Below are 24,589 nucleotides of genomic sequence, written 5' to 3' on the forward strand. Positions count from 1 at the left end.
CGATTATTTAAACAAATCTGCATTTATTTGGTGCATAGCATTGTGGAGATATGTCTCGACCAAAGAAGGTGCAAGGTGCTCCTTCCCTCTGCTAGCCTGCAGGTTACCCTTGGACAAGGCGTAGCACCTGCTTAGCCCCCCCCCCCCCAATCAGAGTCATGTGAAGCCATGGGGGCAGGTGGTGGATGGTCGTGTGAGCAGCTGGTGCATATCACATGTCCTGGTTATGCAACCACTGACGCCAGGCAGATAATCTCTGAAGAGTATTGATAATGGCTGGGGTCACCCAGCTTGTAAAGACACTGCCCAGAAGGCGGCAATGGCAAACAATCATGGCCATGGAAAGACCATGATCGCTCATGTCATATGACATGGCACATACAGTAGTAATGATGCTGCTGATGAAGAAGCATTTAACTGTACTTGGAAAAATACAAATGAAGAGCTATAAAGAAATCACTGAATCTCTTTTCTTCCCCTATGTGGGAATACCTGGCTAGAGGTAATGTATAAAGCCCAATATGTATTACTCTTTTCAGACAGCCCTAGAAACAGGACTAATGGATTAAAAAGTTACATATTTTACTTATTGTGGAGCATCTGATTAATGTCCACAAAATCATTAAAAATAACAGATTCATTTAAATAACATCAGCTTAAAGTTGCATAATTCATAAAACTTTTCCTTACCTTCCTTTAGGACACTATAGGAAAGAAGACGAGCTCGTTCAAGGTCTCCCTGTTGTCGGCAGATTGCAACATAAACTCGACAAAGTGCTTGAAGACAGTCGCCATCGAGGGTACTTCGCTCAGCCTTCAGCTTCTTAATGATCGCCAATAACACAGCTTCTGTTAAATCCTGCCATTAAAAAGATGAAACAACTTTTCAGTAATAACTACTAATAAGTTACAACATCTTGCTGTTTCACACAGAACCCATCGTACAGGTATAGGCCACTCAGCCCACCTGATTCATGTCACTATTTACATTTTACTAGAGCCTCATTCCAATGAGGTCTTGTTCAGAATCAAATACAATCTAGTCCAGCACAGGAAAATTTAGCAATTTCTTAAAACCACAACATCCATTCCCACTTCAGTGAAAACCAAAGCCTTGATTCACTTGAAAATCGAAAATCTGAACGTTGCAAGCAACTGCGCTTCACTACCTCCTCCCAATCTGCAGAAAAATCCACACAACAGAAGTAAAAACAGCTTGACATTTAACCACTTCTCTTTGTATGCATAAAAAAAAAACATGCATTGGGCTTTTTCAACAACCTCAACCAAAACTGATGAAAATTAGGTCAAATATGTGTGCAGCTAAGACTGGGCAAGGGCCATCATTTTTGCTCAGCCTCAATCTGCTCTCTCCATGTGTACTACCATCTCGATCGACAGGACGGCCAAGGACAGGATGATATGACTGTTCTTTTGGTTTCTCCACACATCCTGCTCCCTGCTCCACACAGAAATTCATTTACTTTCTGCCTTTGCATGATCATATTTACCCAGGTCTACTCCACTCTCATATATTTGTTAAATTGCCGTAACTAATGGAATCTCAGACAGCACGAGATGTAAGGAAGAGCAATGTAACAGTGTTAAAATGTGAGGCATTAATAATTTAAGTACAATTTCTAATCTTATCAATTTTAATTTAAAATTTCTGGTAAAATTCACTGCTTCAGAAAAATCTGCATACTGCATCTTATCTACGTTGTGAAAATCCAGCACAGTATCCTCCCTCTCTCTAATGGTTCACAATGATTATCTGAGCTTCAAGATCTTCAAAAACTTTAAAAATCTTTTTAAAATCTGCAGCATCTGGCTTTAGACCATCATAGTCATGGAGTCAAAGAAAGTACAGCACAGAAACAGGCCCTTTGGCCATTTAAACTGCCTACTCCCATTGAACTGCACCCTGACCACAGCCCTCCTTATCCCACCATCCACGTACCCATCCAGACTTCATTACATATTGAAAATGAGCTGGCATGCACCACTTGCACTGGCAGCTCATTCCTCATCCTCATGACCCTTTGAGCAAAGAAGTTTCCCCTCATGTGACCTCACAGATCATGAAGACCCTAGGGAGACTAGTCCTGGCTCATCTCCAACTCCGAGTCAGATCAGCCCTTGATCCCCTGCAGTTTGCCTACCAGCGGCACAATGGAGTCGCGATGCTGTCATCTATCTGCTGAACAGAGCCTACTCCCATTTGGATAAGCAGGCCAGCACCGAGAGGATCATGCTTTTTGATTTCTCAGTGCCTTCAATACCATACAGCCCTCACTGCTGGGGAAAAGCTCTGGTCAATGCAGGGTGGCACTTCCATTGTATCCTGGATAATGGACTACTTGACTGGCAGACCACAGTTTGTGCGGTTTCAGAGCTGTGTGTCAGACATGGCTATAAGCAGCACTGGGGTCCACATGGGACTGTATTGGCTCTCTTCCTGTTTACCCTGTATACCTTGGACTTTAGATACAACACTGAGCCATGTCAAGTGCAGAAATTCTCTGATGACTCAGCAACAGTTGGGTGTATAAAGGGAGGACGGGAGGATGAATACAGATCCCTGGTGCAGAATTTGTAAAAAGGTGCAAGCTGCATCACCTGCAGCTCAACATTAGCAAGACAAAGGAGGTGGTGATGGACTTTAGGAAGATTAAACTTGTACTGCTCCAGGTTACTATTGATGGTGAGGACCAACAAGTACCTGGGAGTGCACCTGGACGACAGACTTGAGAGCACCACCAACACAGAGGCTGTGTACAAGAAGGGCCAGAGTCACTTCTACTTCCTGAGGAGACTGAGGTCCTTTGGAGTATGCAGGCCTCTCCTTCACATGCTCTACCAGTCTATTATCACCAGTACAATCTTCTATGCAATGTTGTGCTGGGACAAAGGAATCAACACAGGTGATACCAACTGATTAGAAGGGCTGGTTCTGTTGTAGGAGTCAAACTGGACACATTGGAGGCTGTGGTAGAACAAAGGACCCTATGGAAAATCCTTGCAATTCTGGACAATGTTTCTCACCCTTTGCATCCCACCTTGGCTGAACGGAGGAGCACTTTTAGTAATAGACTAAGACAACTGTGCTGCTCCAAAGAGCGCTATATGAGGTCATTCTTACCCTCAGCAATCAGGCTCTATAATGAGTCAACCTATAGCTGGGGAAGTAATGAACGCCTCTTGTTGTTAGACTGTTTGAGGTAACTTATTTTTTTATTCTTTTTACTTCTCTTATAATATTTACATCTGTGCACCTGTAATGCTACTGTGACACTGTAATTTCCTTTGGGATTAATAAAGTACCTATCTATCCATTTAGTGTTGTTATTCATAATGCTTAAAAAGCCACTTATCTTTGTGTCTGGCAAACTTAGATGATGTTAGGATAGAAATCAATATATTCACATTATTAATAAACATGATGAATAGTTGAGGCTCCAATAGAGACTCTTGTGGGCCCCCCTAGCCATATCTTAGTGATGGTAATTCCTACCTATTACCCTTCGTCAGTATCCAGCCACTTCCTAAGCTAAATCTAAAAATTGTCTTCAATTCCATGTGCTTGAACTTCAGTGAACAGGCCATTGACAGGGACATGGAGAAATGCCTTCTGGAAGTCTATAATATCCATTGACATTTCCCTATTTAATCATACAATCATGTCAAATAATACAATAAAGACTGCCAACATAATCTATGCTTTAGGAAACCATGCTGATTCTCCACCATCTGAAATTATTCAAGGTGTTCAGTTACTGTCCATACTCACAGGCTCCAGTAACTAGCCAATGAAAAATGTTAGATCAATTGGATCCTGGTTCCTTAACCTAGGAATATTTTATAAATACGTCCAGGTTTATCCATGATGGAATACTTACTCATTTTAGATATTAACAGAGAAACCATCAGTAATACCACACTCCCTGCTGTTCTTAATATATCTACCATCAAGGAATTCTTAAAGGCTTCATATTCAAAATTCACAATAATCATTTTACTAAAACTTCCAAAGGGTTATTAAGTTGTGGACATGACGTGTCAGCTCGAAAGCATGCTCACACTTGCAGGCTGCCCATAGCACCATCGAGGACTGTGTTGATCATTGACACAAATGGTGCAGTTCGCTGTATATGACAAATAAAACTAATCTTCCAAGATTTAATAAAATGAAAATGGGAAACTACTCATCAAGCAATCCAAAGTAATTGAAATGACTAATTATTGCAAATTTAAATGTATATTTTCTCTCTCCCGTAAGACTAAATGCCAGCTAAATAGTGCAAATCCATAAAATATGAAATGGATGTAATGCTAAAATCATCCAACCTGCACAGTTCGATAGATGAGAATGGGCTTCAACTTCTTTGTTCATTTAAATGCCTATCACTCTCATTCTTCCCCAAATTTTGATTCCCCTCCACCCAATTTCTCCATAAAACCTATTAATAATTTCCCATCTCATTTTTATTAAATCCTGTAAGATTAGTTTTATTTGTCATATGTACATCAAAACATACAGCGAAATGCACTATTTGATACCTACTAAATTTCAGTTCATTTTACAGATATCATCAAAGATTTTTGGCCATGGTTATGCTAATAACCAATATGAACAGGAGCTCTAATCTCTGTATTATCATTAAACCGTGTGCAAACTGTCATATAGGCAAGCAGATCAGATGAATTTACATATGACATGATTAACAAGGCGCAATCACAGTGGCATAGCTAATAGAGATGTCACCTCATAAGTCCAGTGACCTGGACTCCATCCTGACCTCTAGTGGTGTGTGTGTAGAATTTGCATGCTCACCCTTGCTTGGCCTGCTGCGTTCACCAACAACTTTGATGTATGTTGCTTGAAACCTACAGTTTGGTTGGTTAATTGGCTACTTTAATTGTCTCTAGTGTCGGTAAGTGGTGGAATCTGTTTGCATGAGGTGGGGAGAAAATATATGAAGAATAAGACATTGAACATTACAGCATAGGACATGTCGTTTGGCCCATGATGCTGTATCAACCTTATAACTTACTCTAACCCTTCCCTCCTTCATAGTCCAGATTTGGTGGACCAAACGTGTGTTGTGTCTCTGATTCCAGGTGACTAAAGGAGTGATGTAATACTGAGCAGTTCCTTTTTCGTGAGACACGTTCGCAAGGAGCAGCAAAAAACTGTGCCAATGTAATGGGCTCTTACTGTACATGAATGGGGACAAGGTTCCAGGAGGAGGGAGATGTAGTTGAGAGATCTTTGCAAGAAATAAAACAATACTGAATGTAAACATAACAAAAAAGGAGAATATTCTTGGAACAGATTAAGCAAAAATATGAACTAGCAAGGAACAAACGAGCAATATAAAAAGATGATGAGACTAAAGCAAAGGGAAACTACTGGTAAGAGTTAATTGACATCAGAAAAACACAAACAATGGCCATAACTGCCATCTGCTGGAGCAATTTTGAACTAGGAACTGAGGTTGCTAAAATGCAGCTTCCATAAGCAGATTTTACGCAGATCAAAAATTTCTTTTTATCTTTATTAAAGGAGCTCCAAATGGCTGTAATTCACACAAGCCTGGCAAACTGGAACCTTATAAGTTAGTTCTTCGTAGCAGCAAGCCGATTGCATTCACAACCTGTGCAGCCATGCCCACAAAACCACAGAACAGTTGAGAGGGCTAGGCTACATCCTTCGGTATAATCCGACACAGACTGCTCAGGTGCTTTTCCTAGATTGTGCATAGGAAGACATGATAATGGGATCACTATTTAGCCATTCAGAGAACACCACTGCCAGGATTCCAAGATGAATTCAACTCCATGCATTGAAAAAGAAATGTTGGATTTTAACAGTTTTATACACACCTGCCTTTATCTCCTATTCAATCAAAGGATCTTTTGTAAATCAATAATGTAAAACACCAGTATATGATTCATTAGGTTTTGTAATTAGAACACAAGGACTTTTTATATCTTATAACTGGCAGGTTGCTTGGTTGAACTTACAACAACGCTTGTACTTTTTGATTTCCTGATAGAAAATAGTCACTACAGGATATTTTCTTCATACCTGTAGTATTATTTGCTTTTTAACTTCTGGAAACTGTCGAAAATTTTAATTCCATGTTATTTGGTACAGTTTGAGAAGGGAAAAATTCGTGGGAATACAACAGACTGATAAAATGAACTAAGACATAAAATTACAATAAAGAATGGATAATGTTCTTGCTCCATTTAATAAAGTACAATACATAACAATTAGATATTTTTTTCTGCATATATTGCCTTTTTTGGGTAAGTTTTCATTGGAGAGCATAATTTTAGAAAATAGAAGGAATGCAAATCAAAACAAATAATACTTGCATTTGATGAACAACTTCACACTCATGGCAAACTAAAGCCAATTTATTTTGAAATGTAGGTGCTATTTGCATTGACCAGAAGAGATTTTGCATACAGCAACATCCTTCAAACCACAACAAATGGATTATCAGTCCATTGCTTTCTCTGGGATATTAAATGATGCTTTTCACTTCATCCCAAACGAATCGCTTCCTCATGCTGATACAGAGCTGGATGGCACTGACAATGCAGAGGATTCAGGATGAGATAGACCGGCTAATTGAATGAGCAAGGATATAGCACATGGAATGTAACATGGGAAGAATGCAAGGCCAGTCACATTAGTGTAAACAAAAAAAGGGAGTACTTTTTAAAAAATAGCGATGGAAGTTATTGGTGTTCAGTGGGACCTGGATGCCCAGAAAAAAAATCATCTACAGTGAATCCACAGGCAATTAAGGCAGCAAATGGAAAGTGTATTATAAGAGGATTTGAGTGCAAGAATAAAAACATCTTATTGCAAATAAACTGGGCCCTGGTAAAACAGCATCTGTTGTTCTGTGTACAAGTTTAATCTCCCTAGCTAAGTGAGGATATACATGTAATAAAGAGTTCAAAGGTTCACGAGGATGATTCCTGGATATGGGAGGATTGTACAACGAGGAGAAATTAAATTAAATTAATCAGGTCTACAGTATACTCCGGTTTAGAACAATCAGAGAAGAACATACGAGATTCTTAGAAGGCTAGACAGAGGCCACTGCTTCACAATACGGGGTTGGTCATGCAGGACAGATGAGAAGAAATTTCTTCATAGGACAGTGATTTGTCAGAATTCTCTCTTAAAAGAGCTACAGAGACTCAAGTGCTGATTATATTCAGACTGAAGTCACATCTTTTTGGATATTAAAGGAACAATTGTACAGGAAAGTGATGCTGAGATTTAAAAGTGGTTAGTCATAATGGACTATTCCTGCTTCCATTTCTTATGTTATTATATTTTACGATTGCAGGGAGACTATTCCTGTTATGGAATTATTTCTTCAAGAGCTATTCTACATTTATTACACATCAGTCACTGCAATGAAACTAATTTGACAAAAAATAAGCCAATGGTCGAATGTGGGGAGAATCCTCTACAGCAGCAGTATAAATGGAAGTGCCCACATGCTTACCTTGTTGCCATTTAGTTCACTAATCACTTCTTTCTCTTCATCACGAAGCACTGGGACCTGAGGAATCTTCCCAACAAACACATGGCTGCGAACAACAGGGAGCAAGTCGAAGCAGGATTTAGTAATTTTATTTAAGGCACTGGCGACAGCCTCTTCACTCACTTCAACAGGTTCACCAGGCTGGGAGAGAAGTTCAGTTTTATCTGCTGATTTTGGCTCTACAACACTGTCACAAAGTTTCTCCGTTTGGTCAACAACATCTACCGCATCTGGAGTGATCAGATCAGCATTGTCCTCGTGTTGACTATTGTTTTCAGTTTTCAGTTTTTTAGCTCTGTTTGCTACATCAGCTTCTGCACATCTTTTGGCAACTTTTTGGTCTTGTGTGGATCTATCCATGGTGTCCAAAGTGCCATCAACCGGCTTCTGCTGCTCCAAATCTTTTGCCGGCCCTTCTGATCTGGAATTGCTTCCTGCTTTTACAAATGCAGTTGGAGATGAGTTGATGGCTTTGAACCCCATGATTTGATTCACTGGCCCGGCTTGGCTCTCACCTTCTGCAGGGCCACCACGCATGCTGAGCTGAACATTACCACGGAGAATATTTAAAGTCCGTGCTCGTGCAGAAAGATTGGGATACATGGCATCCAGAATTTTTACGGAATTCTCCTGAGGTAAAGTTGCATTTGCCGATGCTGACGTAGATGGAGGTAGCCTCCCAGGCACAGGAACAGCATGCTTGGGGGTTGTAGTGCAAAACTGTAATGGAGAAGACTGGATTCTTTCATTTCTTGCAAATTCTAAAGGTGATGGGGAATGCACCAGAGGAGACTTCTGTTGCAAATGATCCGATGGAGATGAATCCAACGCTACCTTTGAGGTCTCTTTTGAAGAAACCAAGTCATCTACAGGGGAACAGACAGAAGCCACACAGGATGTTGCAGCAGGAGAGGATTGAGCTCTTGTAGATCTCACGGTTCGCGGAGGAGTGGCGACTAGTGGTGGCAGCAAAGGTGGCAGAGGTTGCCCCATTTCTAACATCACTTCATGGATTTCTTCCATGCACAATCTTGCAGCGGATGCATCAGTATTCACAATCACAGAGAGATTGTCAGGATTCGAACCTCTGCTCTTTTTTCTTAAAGCTACACGCCTTTTGTAGGTGGTTTGTAGTTTTGACTTTTGTACATTGCCATCTTGCTGTACGTCTCCATCTACCAAAACACTTGGTATTTTCCTGTTACTTGAAGGCATGCAGGTTTGATCACTTACTGAAGTTCCAAGCGACTTTGAATTCACCGAGCTATCACTTGTACTTTCAAGTAATACCTCTTTCCCATGCATTGACTCTGATCCAATAGGCATCTGATCACCTGAAGCTGCATCAGGAAGGGAAGAAGCACTCTTTGACTTTGGGATTTTACCTTTACCTTTTGGGATTTTACCTTTATCTTCTCCATTAGAGCCCACCTGAGAAAGTGTTTTCGAAGTAGCTGGCCAATTATTCCTAGCAAAGAGCACAACATGCGACCCATTACATATTAACTCTGTTTGCGTTGAATTATCTACTTTTTGTATTGAAGGCAAGTAAACGGAGGGTTCTTTTAAGGTTGTGTTTGTAGAACTTCTAACTGCTTTTGCACTTACTGTGCAATTGGGTATTTGCTCTGCAATTCCAATATTGTTCATTTGGATGCCCAAGAGTTCTTTTGTACAAATGTTAGCATCCTGATAGGAACAGACTTCAGAGGAGCTTTCTGAGTTTTCCACATCTGCTGGGTCATTATGATTACAATTGTTTCCTGCAAAATGTTTACTTTCTACTTGTGTACAGCGTAACGAGTCATTGTTACGGCTTGATTCAGAACAAGTCTCATTGTCACAAACTTCTTTTGCAGGGTTATCTAAATCTGATGTTTCACACTCTACTGACATTACATTACCAGAATTTCTTGCAGCTTCATAATTTACATTTGTATTACTGTGTTTATGAAGCACTGGAGTTTGACAGGAGCCTTGTTTAAGTGACTTATCGAAAGTGAGCCGTTTAGTTTTATGTTCATTGGAGTCAGGACGGATAGCTGTCGACTCTTGGACATTTGTAACGCTTTCTTTATTGCAAACTGTTTTGTTAGCAGCTGGAATGCTTTCAGAATCAAAAGGTAAGTCCGAATAAGGAACAGTAGCATGGTTATTGACAGGGAAGCACTGCTGCCCAAATTCCATTTTGCGATTCTCAGTCTGAACTTCAGGCTCCAGGTTTTGACATTCTGTTGTGGCACTTTCAGCTGTCGTGCCCATACCATCCAACTTATGATGAACAACTTTCTGTGTTCTTTTAGTGGGTGCTGGAGTCTTTCTCTTCCATTGTTTTCTCTTCTTGATTTTCCGCATCGGTGTTGAGACTCCTGCCTCATGGGCCTGAAGGTCTTTGTTCACCTTACAAAGGTTTTTTCCCGTGTTTGAACGTTCCTCAGATTCTGAGGTATCAACAGCGCTGTTCTGCCCCAAATGCTGCCCTGCAATATTCTGTGACATATTTGTTCCTGAGGATTCATCTGAGATGGGTTGAAAACTTGGGAAAGTCTGACCAGAAGATAAATAATCCCCTAATAACTTTACAGATTGATTGTTTATCTCCTCCATTTCACTTCTCTCCATTTCCTTATTTTCCATTAACCTATCTTTCCATTTATCAAAAGGACTTGCACATTCGGCAACATGAACAGATTTGGTCTGTGTGGAACAGGTGTCCTTATTTTCATATTTGTCAGGCACTTCAGTGGAAGTGCATTCTGTGGAATTGTCCTGAGCAAGATCAGTTACAACAGAAGAGTCAGTCACAAGAAAAGATGCTACTTTTGCTTTGGTAATAATATCATCCACTTTGATCATGGAGTTCGTTTGCGATTTTTCAGTGCAAGACTGAATTGAATTCACCGTGCGTTGAGAAGGTGTAGATCTGGCAGATGTGACTTCCTCCATCTCCCCAGTAGAACTGCAGTCCTTTTCCTTGTCTAAAACATCCACTTGTGACATTGAAATATTAGACTCAACAAATGGAGGAGTCTCCTCTGCTTTGCTAGGAAAATCTTGACGCATTATTGCAGATGCTACTTTGCCTTGCTGAGAAGAGAATGACACTACAGCAGACGTGCATTCATCTTTTGGGCTTTCAGCATTTGAGCCCATTCTATTGCTCCCAATAAAAACATCGTACTTTAAACTGTTTTGGGTGACATCAGCTACAAGAGGACCATCAGACTCAAGAGACGTCACCTCCACCGATCCGTTGAGTCTATCTTTTTCCTTTATTGTTACCCTTGATCGATTCTGTTGAATAAACTCTTGTTCTGAAGATACTGCAAGTCCACGATGAGAAGTAGAACCCAATACATCTCCAGCACAAACAGAGTCTTTGGCTCCACCCTCAGCAACATCAGCAATGATAGAACTCTCAGTAGCATCAAGTACAGTATTTCCTTGCATTCTGTCATCTTGTTTCTTTACCACAGAGTCTTCAGTGGCATTAAGCAGGACAGAAGCCACCGATGATTTACTTTTTTCATTACCAGATATTAAGCTACGAGAATTAATCTTCTCTATTCCCTTATTCTCCACAGAAACACATTTCTTTGACTCATCCTGAGATGAATCAGTTTCTACAGGACACTCCAAATCTCCTGGTGGTGCTGCCTCCTCCATTTTCTCAAGCCTGCCTTGCTCTTTCACTCCAAATTCATGCTTCTCTTGATGGTATACCGAATCAGCAGAATTAGTTTTCTCCATCACTGACCCTGCAGAGGTGAACGTTTTGAAACTGCCCTGAGAAAAACCAGTCTCCATGGAACAGCAACTCTCAGCACGTGGTGGCATTTGCATTATCTTCAGATTTTGCTCCCTTACTGGTGACTCTGCTTGAGAAAGCTCCACATCAGTTGATCGCAGTGAAATCTGTGTACTTTCAGCACGCTGTTTGCCTTTGCGATGAACTTCTTCCAACTCCATATCCTCCTTAGGAATGCATTGGTCCTCAGTAGCATCATTTACCACAGTGTTACTAAGCTCTGGAAGCAAAATTACTTCTTCTACTGTGCTATTACTTGTATGTCCTTTTGCCACATCAACTGATTTTGGGTCCTGCCCATTAGAGACCAGCACAGGAGCTACTGTACATTCATTTCGACTGTCACATGTAGAAAGTTTATAATGAATTTCTTCCACTTCCATTTCTTCTGAAGTTGGACCTAGCTGTCCACAAGAACTGGTTTCTTGTAAAAGATTCTCCGTGTCCCCTTGGTTAATACCTGTTTGTATGCCATTTTCAGTATTGCTGTTTACCTTTGGCCTTTCAAGTCTGGGCTCCATTATTTTAAGGCTCAGTAGAGCGGAAACTGCAGTGTATCTGGAGGCATCAAACCCCTTAAGATAACTGTGCTCAGCAGACATGAAATCCTCTTCAAAGAAACTGCTGGGTATAGGAAGAACATCAGCACTCTGTATTTCTGGGGATTTGGTCATTTCAGTGTTCACTCTTGTTTCCTCTAGCATTGATTGTGCTTCAGTGTTGTCCTCATTTCTACACTGAACACCCTCGGCAATTAAACCAGGATACGATGCCTCACCCCCGGTCTCAGTTTCAGCCACACTTTGCACATTCACGTTAACAGTTCCTGTCTGAGTACAATCTGTTTTCTCAGTTTCAGTTGTACTTTCAGAGAAGCCAACTTCTGTGGTAGATGACTGATCTGTTACCATGGTCTTGGTGCACATAGAACTATCAGGCTGATCAGTCTCAGAAAACCTTTCACTGCAGTTTTGTCGCGGGAGATCACCACCTTCAGCATCACTTGAATCCGTCAGATCTCCAAACGTGCTTTGCTGCAAAAGAATGAAAAACAATTAGTTGACATTTAAGTTGTTTTTACTACAGCATCACATTATCCCAAGCACAAGAGATGCAGATGAAGATGCTGGAAATCCACAGCAACACAAGGGAGGAACTCAGTAAGTTAGGCAGCTTCTATAAAAGGGAATAAAGTGCCGACGTTTCAGGCCAACACCCTTCATCAGGACTTGTGTGCATATCACATTATCCTCTTCACAATTAGCTAGGTGTTACAACTACAGGATGAAAAACAGAAAATGCTGGGAGTGCTCAGAGAACCAGGCAGCCTGTGAATCACAATCCGGAGGTCATCTGATACAGAATATTAACTTTGCTGTTCTGCCCACATATGATGCTTGTCTTCAGCATTTTTTGTTTTAGATTTCCTGCATCTACAGTTTTTATGATATTCAATTTTGCTACCAGATATTCCAGCAGCTGAGACTCAAAGACAAGTCTCAGTCTTCAAGCAATGCTGAATTCTAACAAGCATTGAAGCATAGTGGGGACACAACAATTTGCATCTTGTCTCAGGGTTGCAGCTGGTAGAAAGAAATTCCAAGAATTCAGACTGCTGTGAATGTGGAAGTATGCATTTAGTGAAAAAGGAGTAACATTTGTGCCTGATAATTTTGTGATTGAATAGCCAGTGAACATTGACACAAAAATGTTAATTATTGGAGCCAGTAGTTTGGAGTTGCTCACTGACCTTGATCACTATCTCAGTAGAGGGTTAGCAAGTTTCAGACCATGGTAGATAGTGGGGAGAATGGGCAGGTATATCAAGTTTCCCCCACCCTTTAAGTACTCCATGTAACAATTTTGTAAATGTATCACTGCACATCAATTATAAATTGCTGTAACTGTTACTTAGGCATTTTAAATGGCAGACCATCCGCTGACAGCATTTATTCTTTTTCCACAATGTTTTACACTTGAACAAGATGTTGCATTTTCCTTACTCTCTCTCACCAACTTCACTCCATCTCATCTTGGATGTAGAGATTCTACTGTGGAAAATTCCACCCATTACCACCGATTATACTGAGTCAATTAACTTTTCCAAAGCAGATTTACAAATTTGGTTAGTTTTGTTTTGAACTGAATTATGCATCAGTGTCAAAGCCTACTCTTGTCCCTAGGTTACAAGATGCTATTCTTGCCTTCCTCTATCTTCTCCTTCTTCTCATCTAGGACAACCAGATTCCAAAGTGTAGAGAAAAGCATATCTGGAAAACTATTGTTCACATGGTTTTCGTTTATTGCACTGCTAAAGCAGATTACAATAAAGCTAACTATATTCAACTTTACTATGACCTTCTAACCTACTATTTACCAGCAAAATAACAACCCCTGACTGCTAAACTACAGGATATTACCCAACTTGCTGACATGACCCTATCAAAGCCCGTGGAAAGGAAACTTCCAACTTAATCTACCGCACTTTACATTGTGGTAGGATAATCCAGCAGTCCCCAACCACCGGGCCGCGAGGAAACGATATGATTTGGTGATATGAGTCAGCTGCACTTTTCCTCATTCCCTGTCACGCCCACTGTTGGAACTTGAACGCACGCGAGGTCATGACCCGCACGTCATCCATGTCAGCACGGGAAGGAGATTAACTCCTCGAGCTTGCAAATGACAGCGGGCTGTAAAGCATGTTTGACATAACATCTCTGCCGGCATTCTGGATCAAAGTCAAGGCTAAATATCCTGAGATAGCAACGAAAGCACTGAAAACGTTGCTTCCATTTCCAACATATCTCTGCAATGAGTGCAACGAAAACCAAATTGCGGAATAGACTGGACATAAGGAACCTCCTTCGAGTATCGCTGTCTCTCGTCACCCTTCGATAGGACCGTGTTGTTGCAGGGAAACAAGCCCAGGGCTCCCACCGATTTAGCGATATTGGTGTGTTGCAATGATTTTATATGTTCATATGGGGAAAATATGTGCTGTGTGTTTAATATCCAAACGTTACCTAAAATGTTATGATGCTATTGACTTATAGGTGACTTATATAACCATATAACAATTAAAGCACGGAAACAGGCCATCTCTGCCCTTCTAGTCCGTGCCAAAAAGTTACTCGCACCTAGTCCCACCGACCTGCACTCAGCCCATAACCCTCCATTCCTTTCCTGTCCATATACCCATCCAATTTTTCTTTAAATGATAATATTGAACCTGCCTCTACCACTTCTACTGGAAGTTCGTTCAACACTTACTTCAAGCTCCCCTGTCCTCCCCTGATAATTGACTTATAACTATATTCATGCGAGGAAAATATGCGCTGTGTGTTTAATATTAAATTCGTTAGATAAACCCTTTTAGAAACAAAATTGAGTGTATCAGCCACTTATCACCTATATTCCGGTCGTGATTAACACTCCCCCTCCCCCCGAACAGAATCACCAAAAACGATTTGTAGGAAATAAATCGGCACGTACACACATGTGCACTGGTGCCCGCGCAAGGCTTCATGGTCATTGTAGTCTTTTCGGGGTAAACACAACGTATTTGACTGCTACTCTTGTCCGTTGGCAATCCTACCACCCCCACCGGGTCGGCCAGTCCGCAAGAATATTGTCAATAATTAACCGGTCTGCGTTGGAAAAAAGGTTGGGGACCCTTGGGATAATCCACTTATACTCAGTGCTACCTCAACATTTTCTCCTTACCTTTACAAAGAACAAACTGGACTGCTATTTTCTATGGTACTGCACAGCCCTGGTTAAATGGCTTGAGGATCAATAACAATAACATCACTGCAATCTTTAGTGTATGACATTATAAAATCAGTGCACCCCAATGATCTGAAAAAATACTGTATATAGGTAATGGCTGCTGAAATTTGTTTGCAAAATGTGTAAATTTATACTTTAATAACTAGCAACATTTTGATTACACTTGCCTTTCTGGGTGAAAGTGAAGATGAATAGGGCAGTGGAGAGAGTTGAGGTGGAAGGGGTTGAGCCCAGTAAAGTATTTCTTGCAGTTGTTGGCTTAAAGCGTCTTGCTCATCATCTCCATCTTCACTATCACTACTTGATGCATTTGGACTGTCATTAGGATCCTGATGTTTAGTCACTGCTGCACTCTCATCATCATAGAAGGCACTCTCTCCATTGGCTTTCAGTCCTTCATCAATCAGACTCTCGTCCAGCTCACTCTGATCATTGCTTTCTTGGTCACACTTTGACTGATGCAATGATGAGGATGGTGGCGACTCCTTCTCCACTGGACTGTTATGACGTCGGTTAATTATATTTCTCCTGGGCGTCTTGCATTTCTTCCATGAATTTGTTTTCTTCTCTATAAATGCATAGAAGACAACGTTTGAAATGTTAACTTAAAGAATTGCTTCTAACTCTCACTCAGATTCAAACGATGAATGTGTGGAATACTTATGCAATATCCTCTAACTGAAAGGATTAAACAATTCAAAACCTGCAGTGTACCTGGGCTGTCCGTGCTTCCCTTGCTCTGCTTTTCCTGGATACCAGACTTTTCAATGCACGTCCATATTTCTTCAAGTAATAGCTTCACTTTATCTGTCAATACAAGACAGGGTAAACATGTCTTTCTGCTATTTAAAACTTTGCTAATCAAGCTTTACAGAATGGCAAAATCATTATCTAACAGCCATCTGCAAATACCCAGAGAAATTTTCTAAATTCATATTTCCAATGTGGATACTTGTTCATCAAGAGCATACATTAAAAGTTCAGGCATGTTGACCCTGCCAGCTTCCCCTTTCGAAATCCATTAGTGCATACCTGAATTTCTAACATGCTCTTGCAAAGTGAATATTGAGCACATCTACAAGGAGTGCTGTCACAGGAAAACAGCATCCATCAAGGACCCCCATCATCCAAGTCACGCTCTCTTCTTGGTGCTACAATCAGGAAGGTGGTACAGCAGCCTCAGGACACACACCACCAGGCCCAAGAACAGTTATTACTCCTCAAACGTCAGGCTCTTGAACCAAAAGGGGACAACTTCACTTGCCCCATCACTAAACTGTTCCCATAACTCATGGACTCACTTTCAAGGACTCCTCATCTCATGTTCTTGATATTTATTGCTTTTTTTTTTTGACTTTTTTACTCCTTTATTTTTGTATTCGCAGTTTGTTGTCTTTGTACATTGGTTGTTTATCAGTCCTGTCAGGTGTGGTCTTTCATTGATTCTACTGTGTTTCTTGTTTCTACTATGAATGTCCACAAGAAAATGAATTTTAGGGGTTGTATATGGTGATAATGTATTTTGAGAATAAATTTACTTTGAACTTTGAGGGAAAAAACAGGAAATTAGCATGTCATTAGAAATTTTAGTCTTTTTTAAATCAAAAACTTGGCTTGCTTAGTGAAGATTCTGCACAAATAAAGGATGTGTATATTTGAAACAACCAGTTCAATCTCCGTGGAAGTCTTATAAACAGTTTATGAATTGGTCTATTTAGGGAAAATCTAAAAAAAACCTGATTATTCTCCACTAAATCATACACATCTTAACACCTCAATGAAATATTGTAAAGTTTGTTTCTACTGAAGTTTTCCCAATAAACTTGCATACATCTTAATATTTATGTGTGAAATTGTTTCATATTGGCTATTTTCAGCCAAAATAGCCTATTAAATCAAATAAAGCAAAAATGTGAAGTTTTTTCCATACTGACAGTAAATGTAATACATTGAACATGATCAAAATCAATTTAAAATTAGAAAAATTGTATGCATATTAGAGAAACGTAACTTGAATGCTAGATTACTTACTTTTGTCTATTCTTGGTACATCACATGCAGCTTTCTTTTTCTCCGTACCTTTTAAAACTGCAAAATATATTACGCTTTAAGATGATACGCTTAAACACACAATTAATTAAATATATTTCAGAATGTACATTATGGTTTTACCTTTTACACCATTCTTCTGCTGAGTCAGCAGTTTCTCCTGTTGGTTTTGAAAAACAGCATTACCATTCTCAAAATTATGTACAGGTTCCTCACAACAAAGCAATACCTGTAAAAATTTCTCTTAAAGGGGTATAAATCTGGAGGAAAAAGGTGGCAGCCTATCATTCTTTTATGTATCATTTTCCAGTTGTTACCAGAGAAATTTAATCACACACAGCTTGACATTGGGATCTTGTTTTTTTTGCAGTTGTGTTAATAAGATAGTCAGATTACCAAACTGTTGAGCATGCAGGAATAGCAGAGCTTTATTGTAGCTCAGTTACCCAAATACCTTCAACTAGTTCAGAATGCTGTGACTGTTATCACAGCTCAGGTATCACAACCCTTCCCTGTGATTGACTTTTACCGTTAACCTTTCTGCGCAAGGCTATTTGGATTGCTTTCCTTCTGGGTAATTCTTTAAGCAGTTCATCAGGCTGTTCTCTCCATGGCCATTAGATTGTAGACTCTGTGGCAGGTCATTCAGGCTTGGCAGGTCTCATTTTTACACTTGCTCGATATACATTTCTACCCAGGGCAGTAGAATTGAGGCAGCAGTTTAAGTGCCAACAATCCAGGTCTGAGATGTGCTTCATTGCCAATCACTTATTCCTGACATCTACATTTATCCACTAACACTCTCGCACAGGAGAGTTCCAGAAGCACATTGTGATGAGGAGATCACTATCCTGCGACAGGATGGTTGGGAAAGTGTGCAAAAACTTGGCCAGTGAAATTCAACATGGGAGAGTTTGACATTAGGCACTTTGGTAAGAGGAAATGAAAAGAAACTATCTTAACGGGGTGAGACTGTAAATGAGTTATGTACATGTTTTCGTGCATCACAAAAAGCAGGCAGAGGCAGCAAGCAGTTAAGCCAGAAAATTTGCCTTTAACACAACGGCGCTGCAGTTTAGAAATAGATAAATATTGTCACAATCACAAAAGGCGGAACAGCGTGTATGGTTTTGATCGCCTTATTTAAGAAAGGAAACGGTGGCACTGGAGGCAGTCAGAAAAGGAGATTCACCAGGCTAATTCCTGGGATAAAAGGTCATCCCTAAGAGACGAAGGAAGTTAGATCCATATTCTTTCGAATAAGTAGTGACCTAATAGGAAGTTCCTAATGGGGCATGAGGGGGTAGAAATTAAGATGCTTCCACTGATGGAAGAGACCCAAACAAAGGTGCAAAGTACAAGGAGGGGGGTGGGTGAGATAACTTAAAAATGAGTCGTATAGAAATTTCTTCTTGCAGAAGGTGGTGAACTTCTGGGATCGTCACTACTCCTCATTCAAAAGGTTGTGGAGGCAAGATTATTGAAGGTATTTAACATAGGGCTAGAGAAGTAATTGAAAGATCAGGGAATTTAGGGCAACGTGGACCGTCACAGACAAGTTGAGACCTGGGGTAGATTGGACATCATTGCATTGAATGGCAAGAGAAGCTTGAATGACAACAAACCTACTCCTGCTCTTTTTTTTGTGCTGAGAAACCAAATAAAGAAAGCAGTCTGCTATGATATCAATGAATAGCCTCATAATTGTAAGTGTTGGTGGAGGGATCGGGGGTGTGGATCTAAACTCAGCAGCTCAGAACCTTTTCATTAGAAGAAAGAAAAGTTTCAGTGAAACTAGTCTCTAGAAAATTGTTTCTGAAATTAATCCTTCTAGGCTAATACTTCACGTTATTTTCTTTTCCATATTCAAGTTAAAGAAAAAAAAACAGAAGTCAATTGTTTGAGAAAACCATTATTCACAAGTAATTTTTTTTACAATTGAAACTCATGTGGGATTCCACATGCAAGGTCCAATTTTATAAATAGTTTCTAAAGCTGTTTTAGCAGCTTGGAGGATGTATTATTATAGATACAGTTTGCTGATTTTTTTTTACCTGAGTTTTCTTTAAATTTTTTTCCAATGCTGTCTTTTCTTTTTTCAGTTGCTTTATTTCTCCATTTTGTTTACTCGTCGTTTCTTTATTAGAATGGGGGAAAAAACAAATCAGGAAATTGTTGAAATGAGTTTACATGGCAATCAGACAATTTAGAACTTATTCACAATTGCGATGAGTTGCATGCAATCCACTTTTGATACAAGATTATTCCATTTTAATTGGATGAAAATGCAGTATTTTTTCATCATGATGGGAAACTCCACATCCTGGGGTCTCTGGGACCTGAGGGCACAACCTCAGAATACAAGGACATCCATTTAGAACTGAGATGAGGAGGAATGTCTTTAGCCAGAGGATGAATCTGTAGCATTTAATTCCACAGACTGCTGTGGAAGCCAAGTCATCAGGTATACTTAAAGTGGAACTTAATAGGTATTTGATTAATAAGGGTGTTAAAGTTTATGACAGGAGAATGGACTTCAGAGGGATAATAAATCACACATGACAGAACGGGGGAGCTGATTTCATGGGCTGAAAGACCAAATTTTGCTCCTATGGAACTTATCTACGGGTTATATTATCTTGAAACCATTGAATATTTTTATGTGTAGTAATATTATTTCTCAAGTTAACAATCACGTTCATTTGCTATAGGCAAACGAGACGAGGGGAAGAGATAGTTCATGATGCAGGAACTGCTTAAATTTAATAAATGTAGTGGAAAGCAATACTGTATATTGGAATTCCCTGTACATATTATTGGTTTTTGCAGAAGACAAGATGGACATTTGCCAAGGGAACAGAGTGCTGTGTGATACAGTTTTCAGTAACAAACTGATCGTTCAAGCATGCTAGAAAAAGATCGTCCTACAACAATTCTGAGGGGAACTTCGGAAAACAATTACCTTCCAGCTTTTTTATCCGCATTTCCAATTTCTTGTTTCTGAAATACAAGGTAAAGATGAAAGCACAAGGATAAGAGAACTGAAACACATGAAAGTTCACAAATGCTTAAATAAGAAAATCAATAAAGACAATATCTTGGCACTTACAAAGCATCGTTTTTTATCCGCTCTTGTTCCAATTTACTGAATTCTAAATGAGTCTGCTGGTACATCTTGATGGAACTCTATCGAGAAACAAATGAAGGCCAGGAAATGTATTAGATAGTGAGAAGCAGGGAAGGGTAGGTGGTAGTGTGTCAGTCTCTTTTTGTTAATACTCTAAGTTTTATCTCACAATGTGTACTTTTATTATAAATTGAAATCTTAGTGTTCATTTGGTCCATTATCCTAAAAACATACCAATCTCAGAGTAAAAAATTAACCCAAATTATCAAACATATCAGATTTAATTAGATTAATCAATCCAAACCAATAGAGTAACCATGTGCTTCCAATATATATTCATGTTACCCTCTTTTCTTCCAGTTCCACCCTCAGAGCATCCAATTCTTCTTTGCATTTTTCCAGAGGTTCAAATTTCTGCAACGACTCATCTAGTTGATCTCGGAGTGTTTTCCGATCTCTGCAGCAGAGGAAAATAGTTACGAAATAGCACAATGCAAAATGGGATGAAAACAAGGGTTATTTTTAAACAATGACTCCTAGTTCCAGATTCTCCACATGGAAATAAATTCTTTACATACAAGGCATATCTGGATCTTTTTCCAATCAAGTCTTCCCCCTTACTCTTTACAATGTCAGTGGATACAAGCTGAGTGAGTAAACGTTTTCTCTTTAGATAATCTACCAGAGTGTGTTTGAATCAGACGAAATGACCAGGAATAATAACAATCAAGGGAAAGAGAAAAAAACCTGCAGAGCTAAAAATCCTTAGCTCTGAAATAAATGGATAATACATCTTACTTATTTTTTATTTAGAGAATCAGTGTGGAACATTACCTTTCGGGCCCAACAAGCTGCGCTATCCAGCAATTGATTTAACCTTAGCCCAATCACAGGACAATTTACAATGACCAATTAATCTACTAACCAGTATGTCTTTGGACTGTGGGAGGAGGCCCTCACACACATGAAACAAACTTTCTTACAGAGGATGCCAGAACTCAACTCTGAACTCCGATGCTCTGAGTTGTAATATCATCATGCTAAACACTATGCTACTCGAAAACAACAGAAACCAAATTGAAATGCCTTACCTTTCAGTTTTCTGGAGCTGTAATAATCTGTTAAGAAAATCTCAGAATAGAAACATAACCAGTGGATATTAAAACATCTATAATATATAGTGTACCCACATACACTTTTTTTTTTAAAGTTTTGGATATATGAGCAGCTGGGACATATCACAAGTCCTGGTTATGTGACCACTGATGTCAGGCAGACAATCTCTGAAGAGCTTTGATAATGGCTGGGTTCACAGATCTTGTAAAGACACTGCCCAGAAGGCAGCAATGGGAAACCAGTTCTGCAGAAAAATTTGCCAAGAACAATCATGGTCATGAGACTATGATTACCTTGTCATATGGCCTGGCACATAATGGGAAAACAACCCTGCACCACACCTCACACTTAATGTTTTGTTAGTACTATGTATATACTGCGGTGTCTAAATAATTCACGATAAATCTTGAATAAACAATAAAGTCTAGTCAAAGTACAAAATGAATACTCCATTTTTTAAACCATCATTCCCAACAATTCACATTTGTTCACTGCACTGTTACACTGAATAAGAACATGATTATAAATAACATATTGCAAATTTAACTTTAAAAAATTGCAGAGCATTAACATTGCAAATAAATCTTGACAATAATCTGCTATGTAACAAATTTCCAGTGTCATTTGTTGTAATGCAAAGGGCAGACTTTTCTAGGAATGCTACATCAGATGAAACTGTTATTGGGTCCCCTGAATGCCATTCATTTAACAGTATTAGCCTGTGTCTCCCAAAAACCGACCTTATCCTAACTCTTTCTTTTTGGAAATTAATATAAGATCTGCTTCCATCACTTTTTCTTGGATAAGTATTCCATATCCTTCTAAACAAAAAAAATCAATCAAAAGCTTGCTCTAAACTACACTTGAATGAATATCAGTATAAAGTTAGAAGTTATGTAAAAATAATACTTTATATAAAAGAGTCACACACACAAGACAAAGGAGCAGAAGTAGGCCATTCGGCCCATCGAGTCTGCTCCGCAGCTCCCCCATGAGCTAAACTATTCACCCATCTAGTTCCAATTTCCGGCTTTTTCCCCATATCCCTTGATACCCTGACTAATTAGATACCTGTCAATCTCCTCCTTAAACACCCTCAATGATCGGGCCTCCACAGCTGTATGTGGCAACAAATTCCACAAATCCACGACCCTCTGGCTAAAAAAATTTCTCCTCAACTGTTTCAACTGGGTACCCTCTAATTCTAAGACTATGGCCTCTTGTCCTGGACTCACCCAACAAGGGAAACAACCTTTCCACATCTACTCTGTCCAACCCTTTCAACATACGAAATGTTTCTATGAGATCCCCTCTCATTCTTCTATACTCTAATGAATACAGTCCAAGAGCCGACAAATACTCCTCATATGTTAGCCCCTGCATTCCAGGAATCATCCTCGTAAATCTTCTCTGAACTCACTCCAACATCAGTACATCCCTTCTAAGATAGGGGGCCCAAAACTTGCACACAGTATTCCAAATGAGGTCTCACTAATGCCCCATAGAGCCTCATCAACACCTCCTTACTCTTATACACTATTCCTCTTGAGATGAATGCCAACATAGCATTTGCTTTCCTTACCACCGAGTCAAGGATTCAAGCATGAAAGGTCCCAGAAATATGACTAAGCAAATGATTAGAAGTAGCAAAGCAGATTACCAAATCCATAACACAGGCAAACAAGCGATTTCTAAATCAAGATTCAAAAATTGATGTTTGATTACTATTTTGAATACTGTTAAGATTGCATTCAACATCCTATTCTTAGCAAGAATTCGATTAGATTAGATTCCACTTTATTGTCATTGTGCCGAGTACAGATACAAAGACAATGAAATGCATTTAGCATCTGACCAGAAATGCAAAGAATAGTGTTATTTAGTCATAGTCATACTTTATTGATCCCGAATATTTATTTATTCACAGTTACAAAATAACTGTGAATAAAAAAGTGCTACAGCACACAAATATAAAAGTACTGAGACAGTACAACATGGATGCAATACTGCTTAGCACTGTGATGAGAGGTTCACTGAAATAAAAAGAAATTAATGCAAGCTGTCAGGAAGACCAAAGAGGCTGGGGTTCTTTTCTTTAGAAAAGATGACAACTTAGAAGGAGAGAAGCTATTTCATGGGGCAAACTCCAAAATGTAAGGCCAGAAATGGAAAATCTAGTGGACAACTCAGGAAAATCTTCATCACTCTGAATGCTGAGGTCATAGAACAAACTATCAAGGCAAATGGTACAGGTAAATATTCTAAGAAAAAGGTGGATGGATACATGAGAAAAGGACAGAATATATTGACAGAGCTAAATAAAATAATCAGCTTTGCACCAGGCATGCATGGATTTTGATACAACTTCCTTACACCCACATCCTCTGCTCTGCCCATTCCAATTCCTCTCCATGTTCTTGAAAGAAGTATGGGACAATTAAACAGTAAACTGTAAATTCAAGAAAGCATGCCCTCTTCTTATCAGGGAGGAGATACAGGAGGCTGAAGACACCCACTCAACGTTTCAGGAACAGTTCCTTCTCGTCTGCCATCAGATTAATGAACCCATGAACACTTCCTCACAATTTTTGCTTTCCTTTTGCACTGCTTACTCTTAAGTATACATTGCTTATTGTAATTTATAGTATATTATATATATTGCACTGTACTGCACTTCCGGTAAGATGGTGAAGTGTTCGGTTGCAGCGGCTTCTTGGGGGCCAACCAAAGATACTTTTTTCTTCGTTAAACATGTTTTTTATGATTGCATATCAATACTGGACTCCAAGAACTTGGCGTACTGCAGGTCCACATCATCAGTGAGCTGCTCATTAATCGAATTAGCTGGCCAGTGCGTCAGAGGAGTTGCAGCAGAGACATTGGAGTTGGCGCGCGAAGGCGGTGTGCAGGTGATCACAAGACCCTGTAGGATAATGATAATACAAGATACCGCAGGCCTTGTTTGGTGGTGTGACAGGCAGCGTGGGAGCTGCGTGGCCTCGGCTGTATGCCCCAAGCTTGCCTGCTGCTACAATCTGGGAGAGGAGACGCTGGAGGCAGTACAGTGTGCCGTTCATGCTCGGCTGGGGGCTGACCTTCCCCGGTGCTGCCCTCCAGTGT

The 24,589-nt window shown here is 39.7% G+C and overlaps 1 protein-coding gene across 1 annotated transcript in view; it reads right to left on the reverse strand.

Moving 5' to 3' along the window:
• ice1 (KIAA0947-like (H. sapiens)) overlaps positions 1-24,589 on the reverse strand; it is a 50,010-nt gene that overhangs the window by 16,527 nt on the left and 8,894 nt on the right. The window contains exons 4-14 of the mRNA XM_063069595.1: positions 21,445-21,462; positions 20,699-20,810; positions 20,336-20,412; positions 20,189-20,226; positions 19,281-19,363; positions 17,350-17,386; positions 17,209-17,265; positions 15,892-15,984; positions 15,345-15,745; positions 7,539-12,419; positions 691-859 (exon numbers count right to left, since the gene is read on the reverse strand). Of these exons, the coding sequence (XP_062925665.1) occupies positions 691-859; positions 7,539-12,419; positions 15,345-15,745; positions 15,892-15,984; positions 17,209-17,265; positions 17,350-17,386; positions 19,281-19,363; positions 20,189-20,226; positions 20,336-20,412; positions 20,699-20,810; positions 21,445-21,462 (5,966 nt within the window). The remainder of the gene's footprint in view (positions 1-690; positions 860-7,538; positions 12,420-15,344; positions 15,746-15,891; positions 15,985-17,208; positions 17,266-17,349; positions 17,387-19,280; positions 19,364-20,188; positions 20,227-20,335; positions 20,413-20,698; positions 20,811-21,444; positions 21,463-24,589) is intronic.

This window comes from Mobula hypostoma, chromosome 17 (assembly GCF_963921235.1).
Source record: "Mobula hypostoma chromosome 17, sMobHyp1.1, whole genome shotgun sequence".
Classification (NCBI taxonomy): Eukaryota; Metazoa; Chordata; class Chondrichthyes; order Myliobatiformes; family Myliobatidae; genus Mobula; species Mobula hypostoma.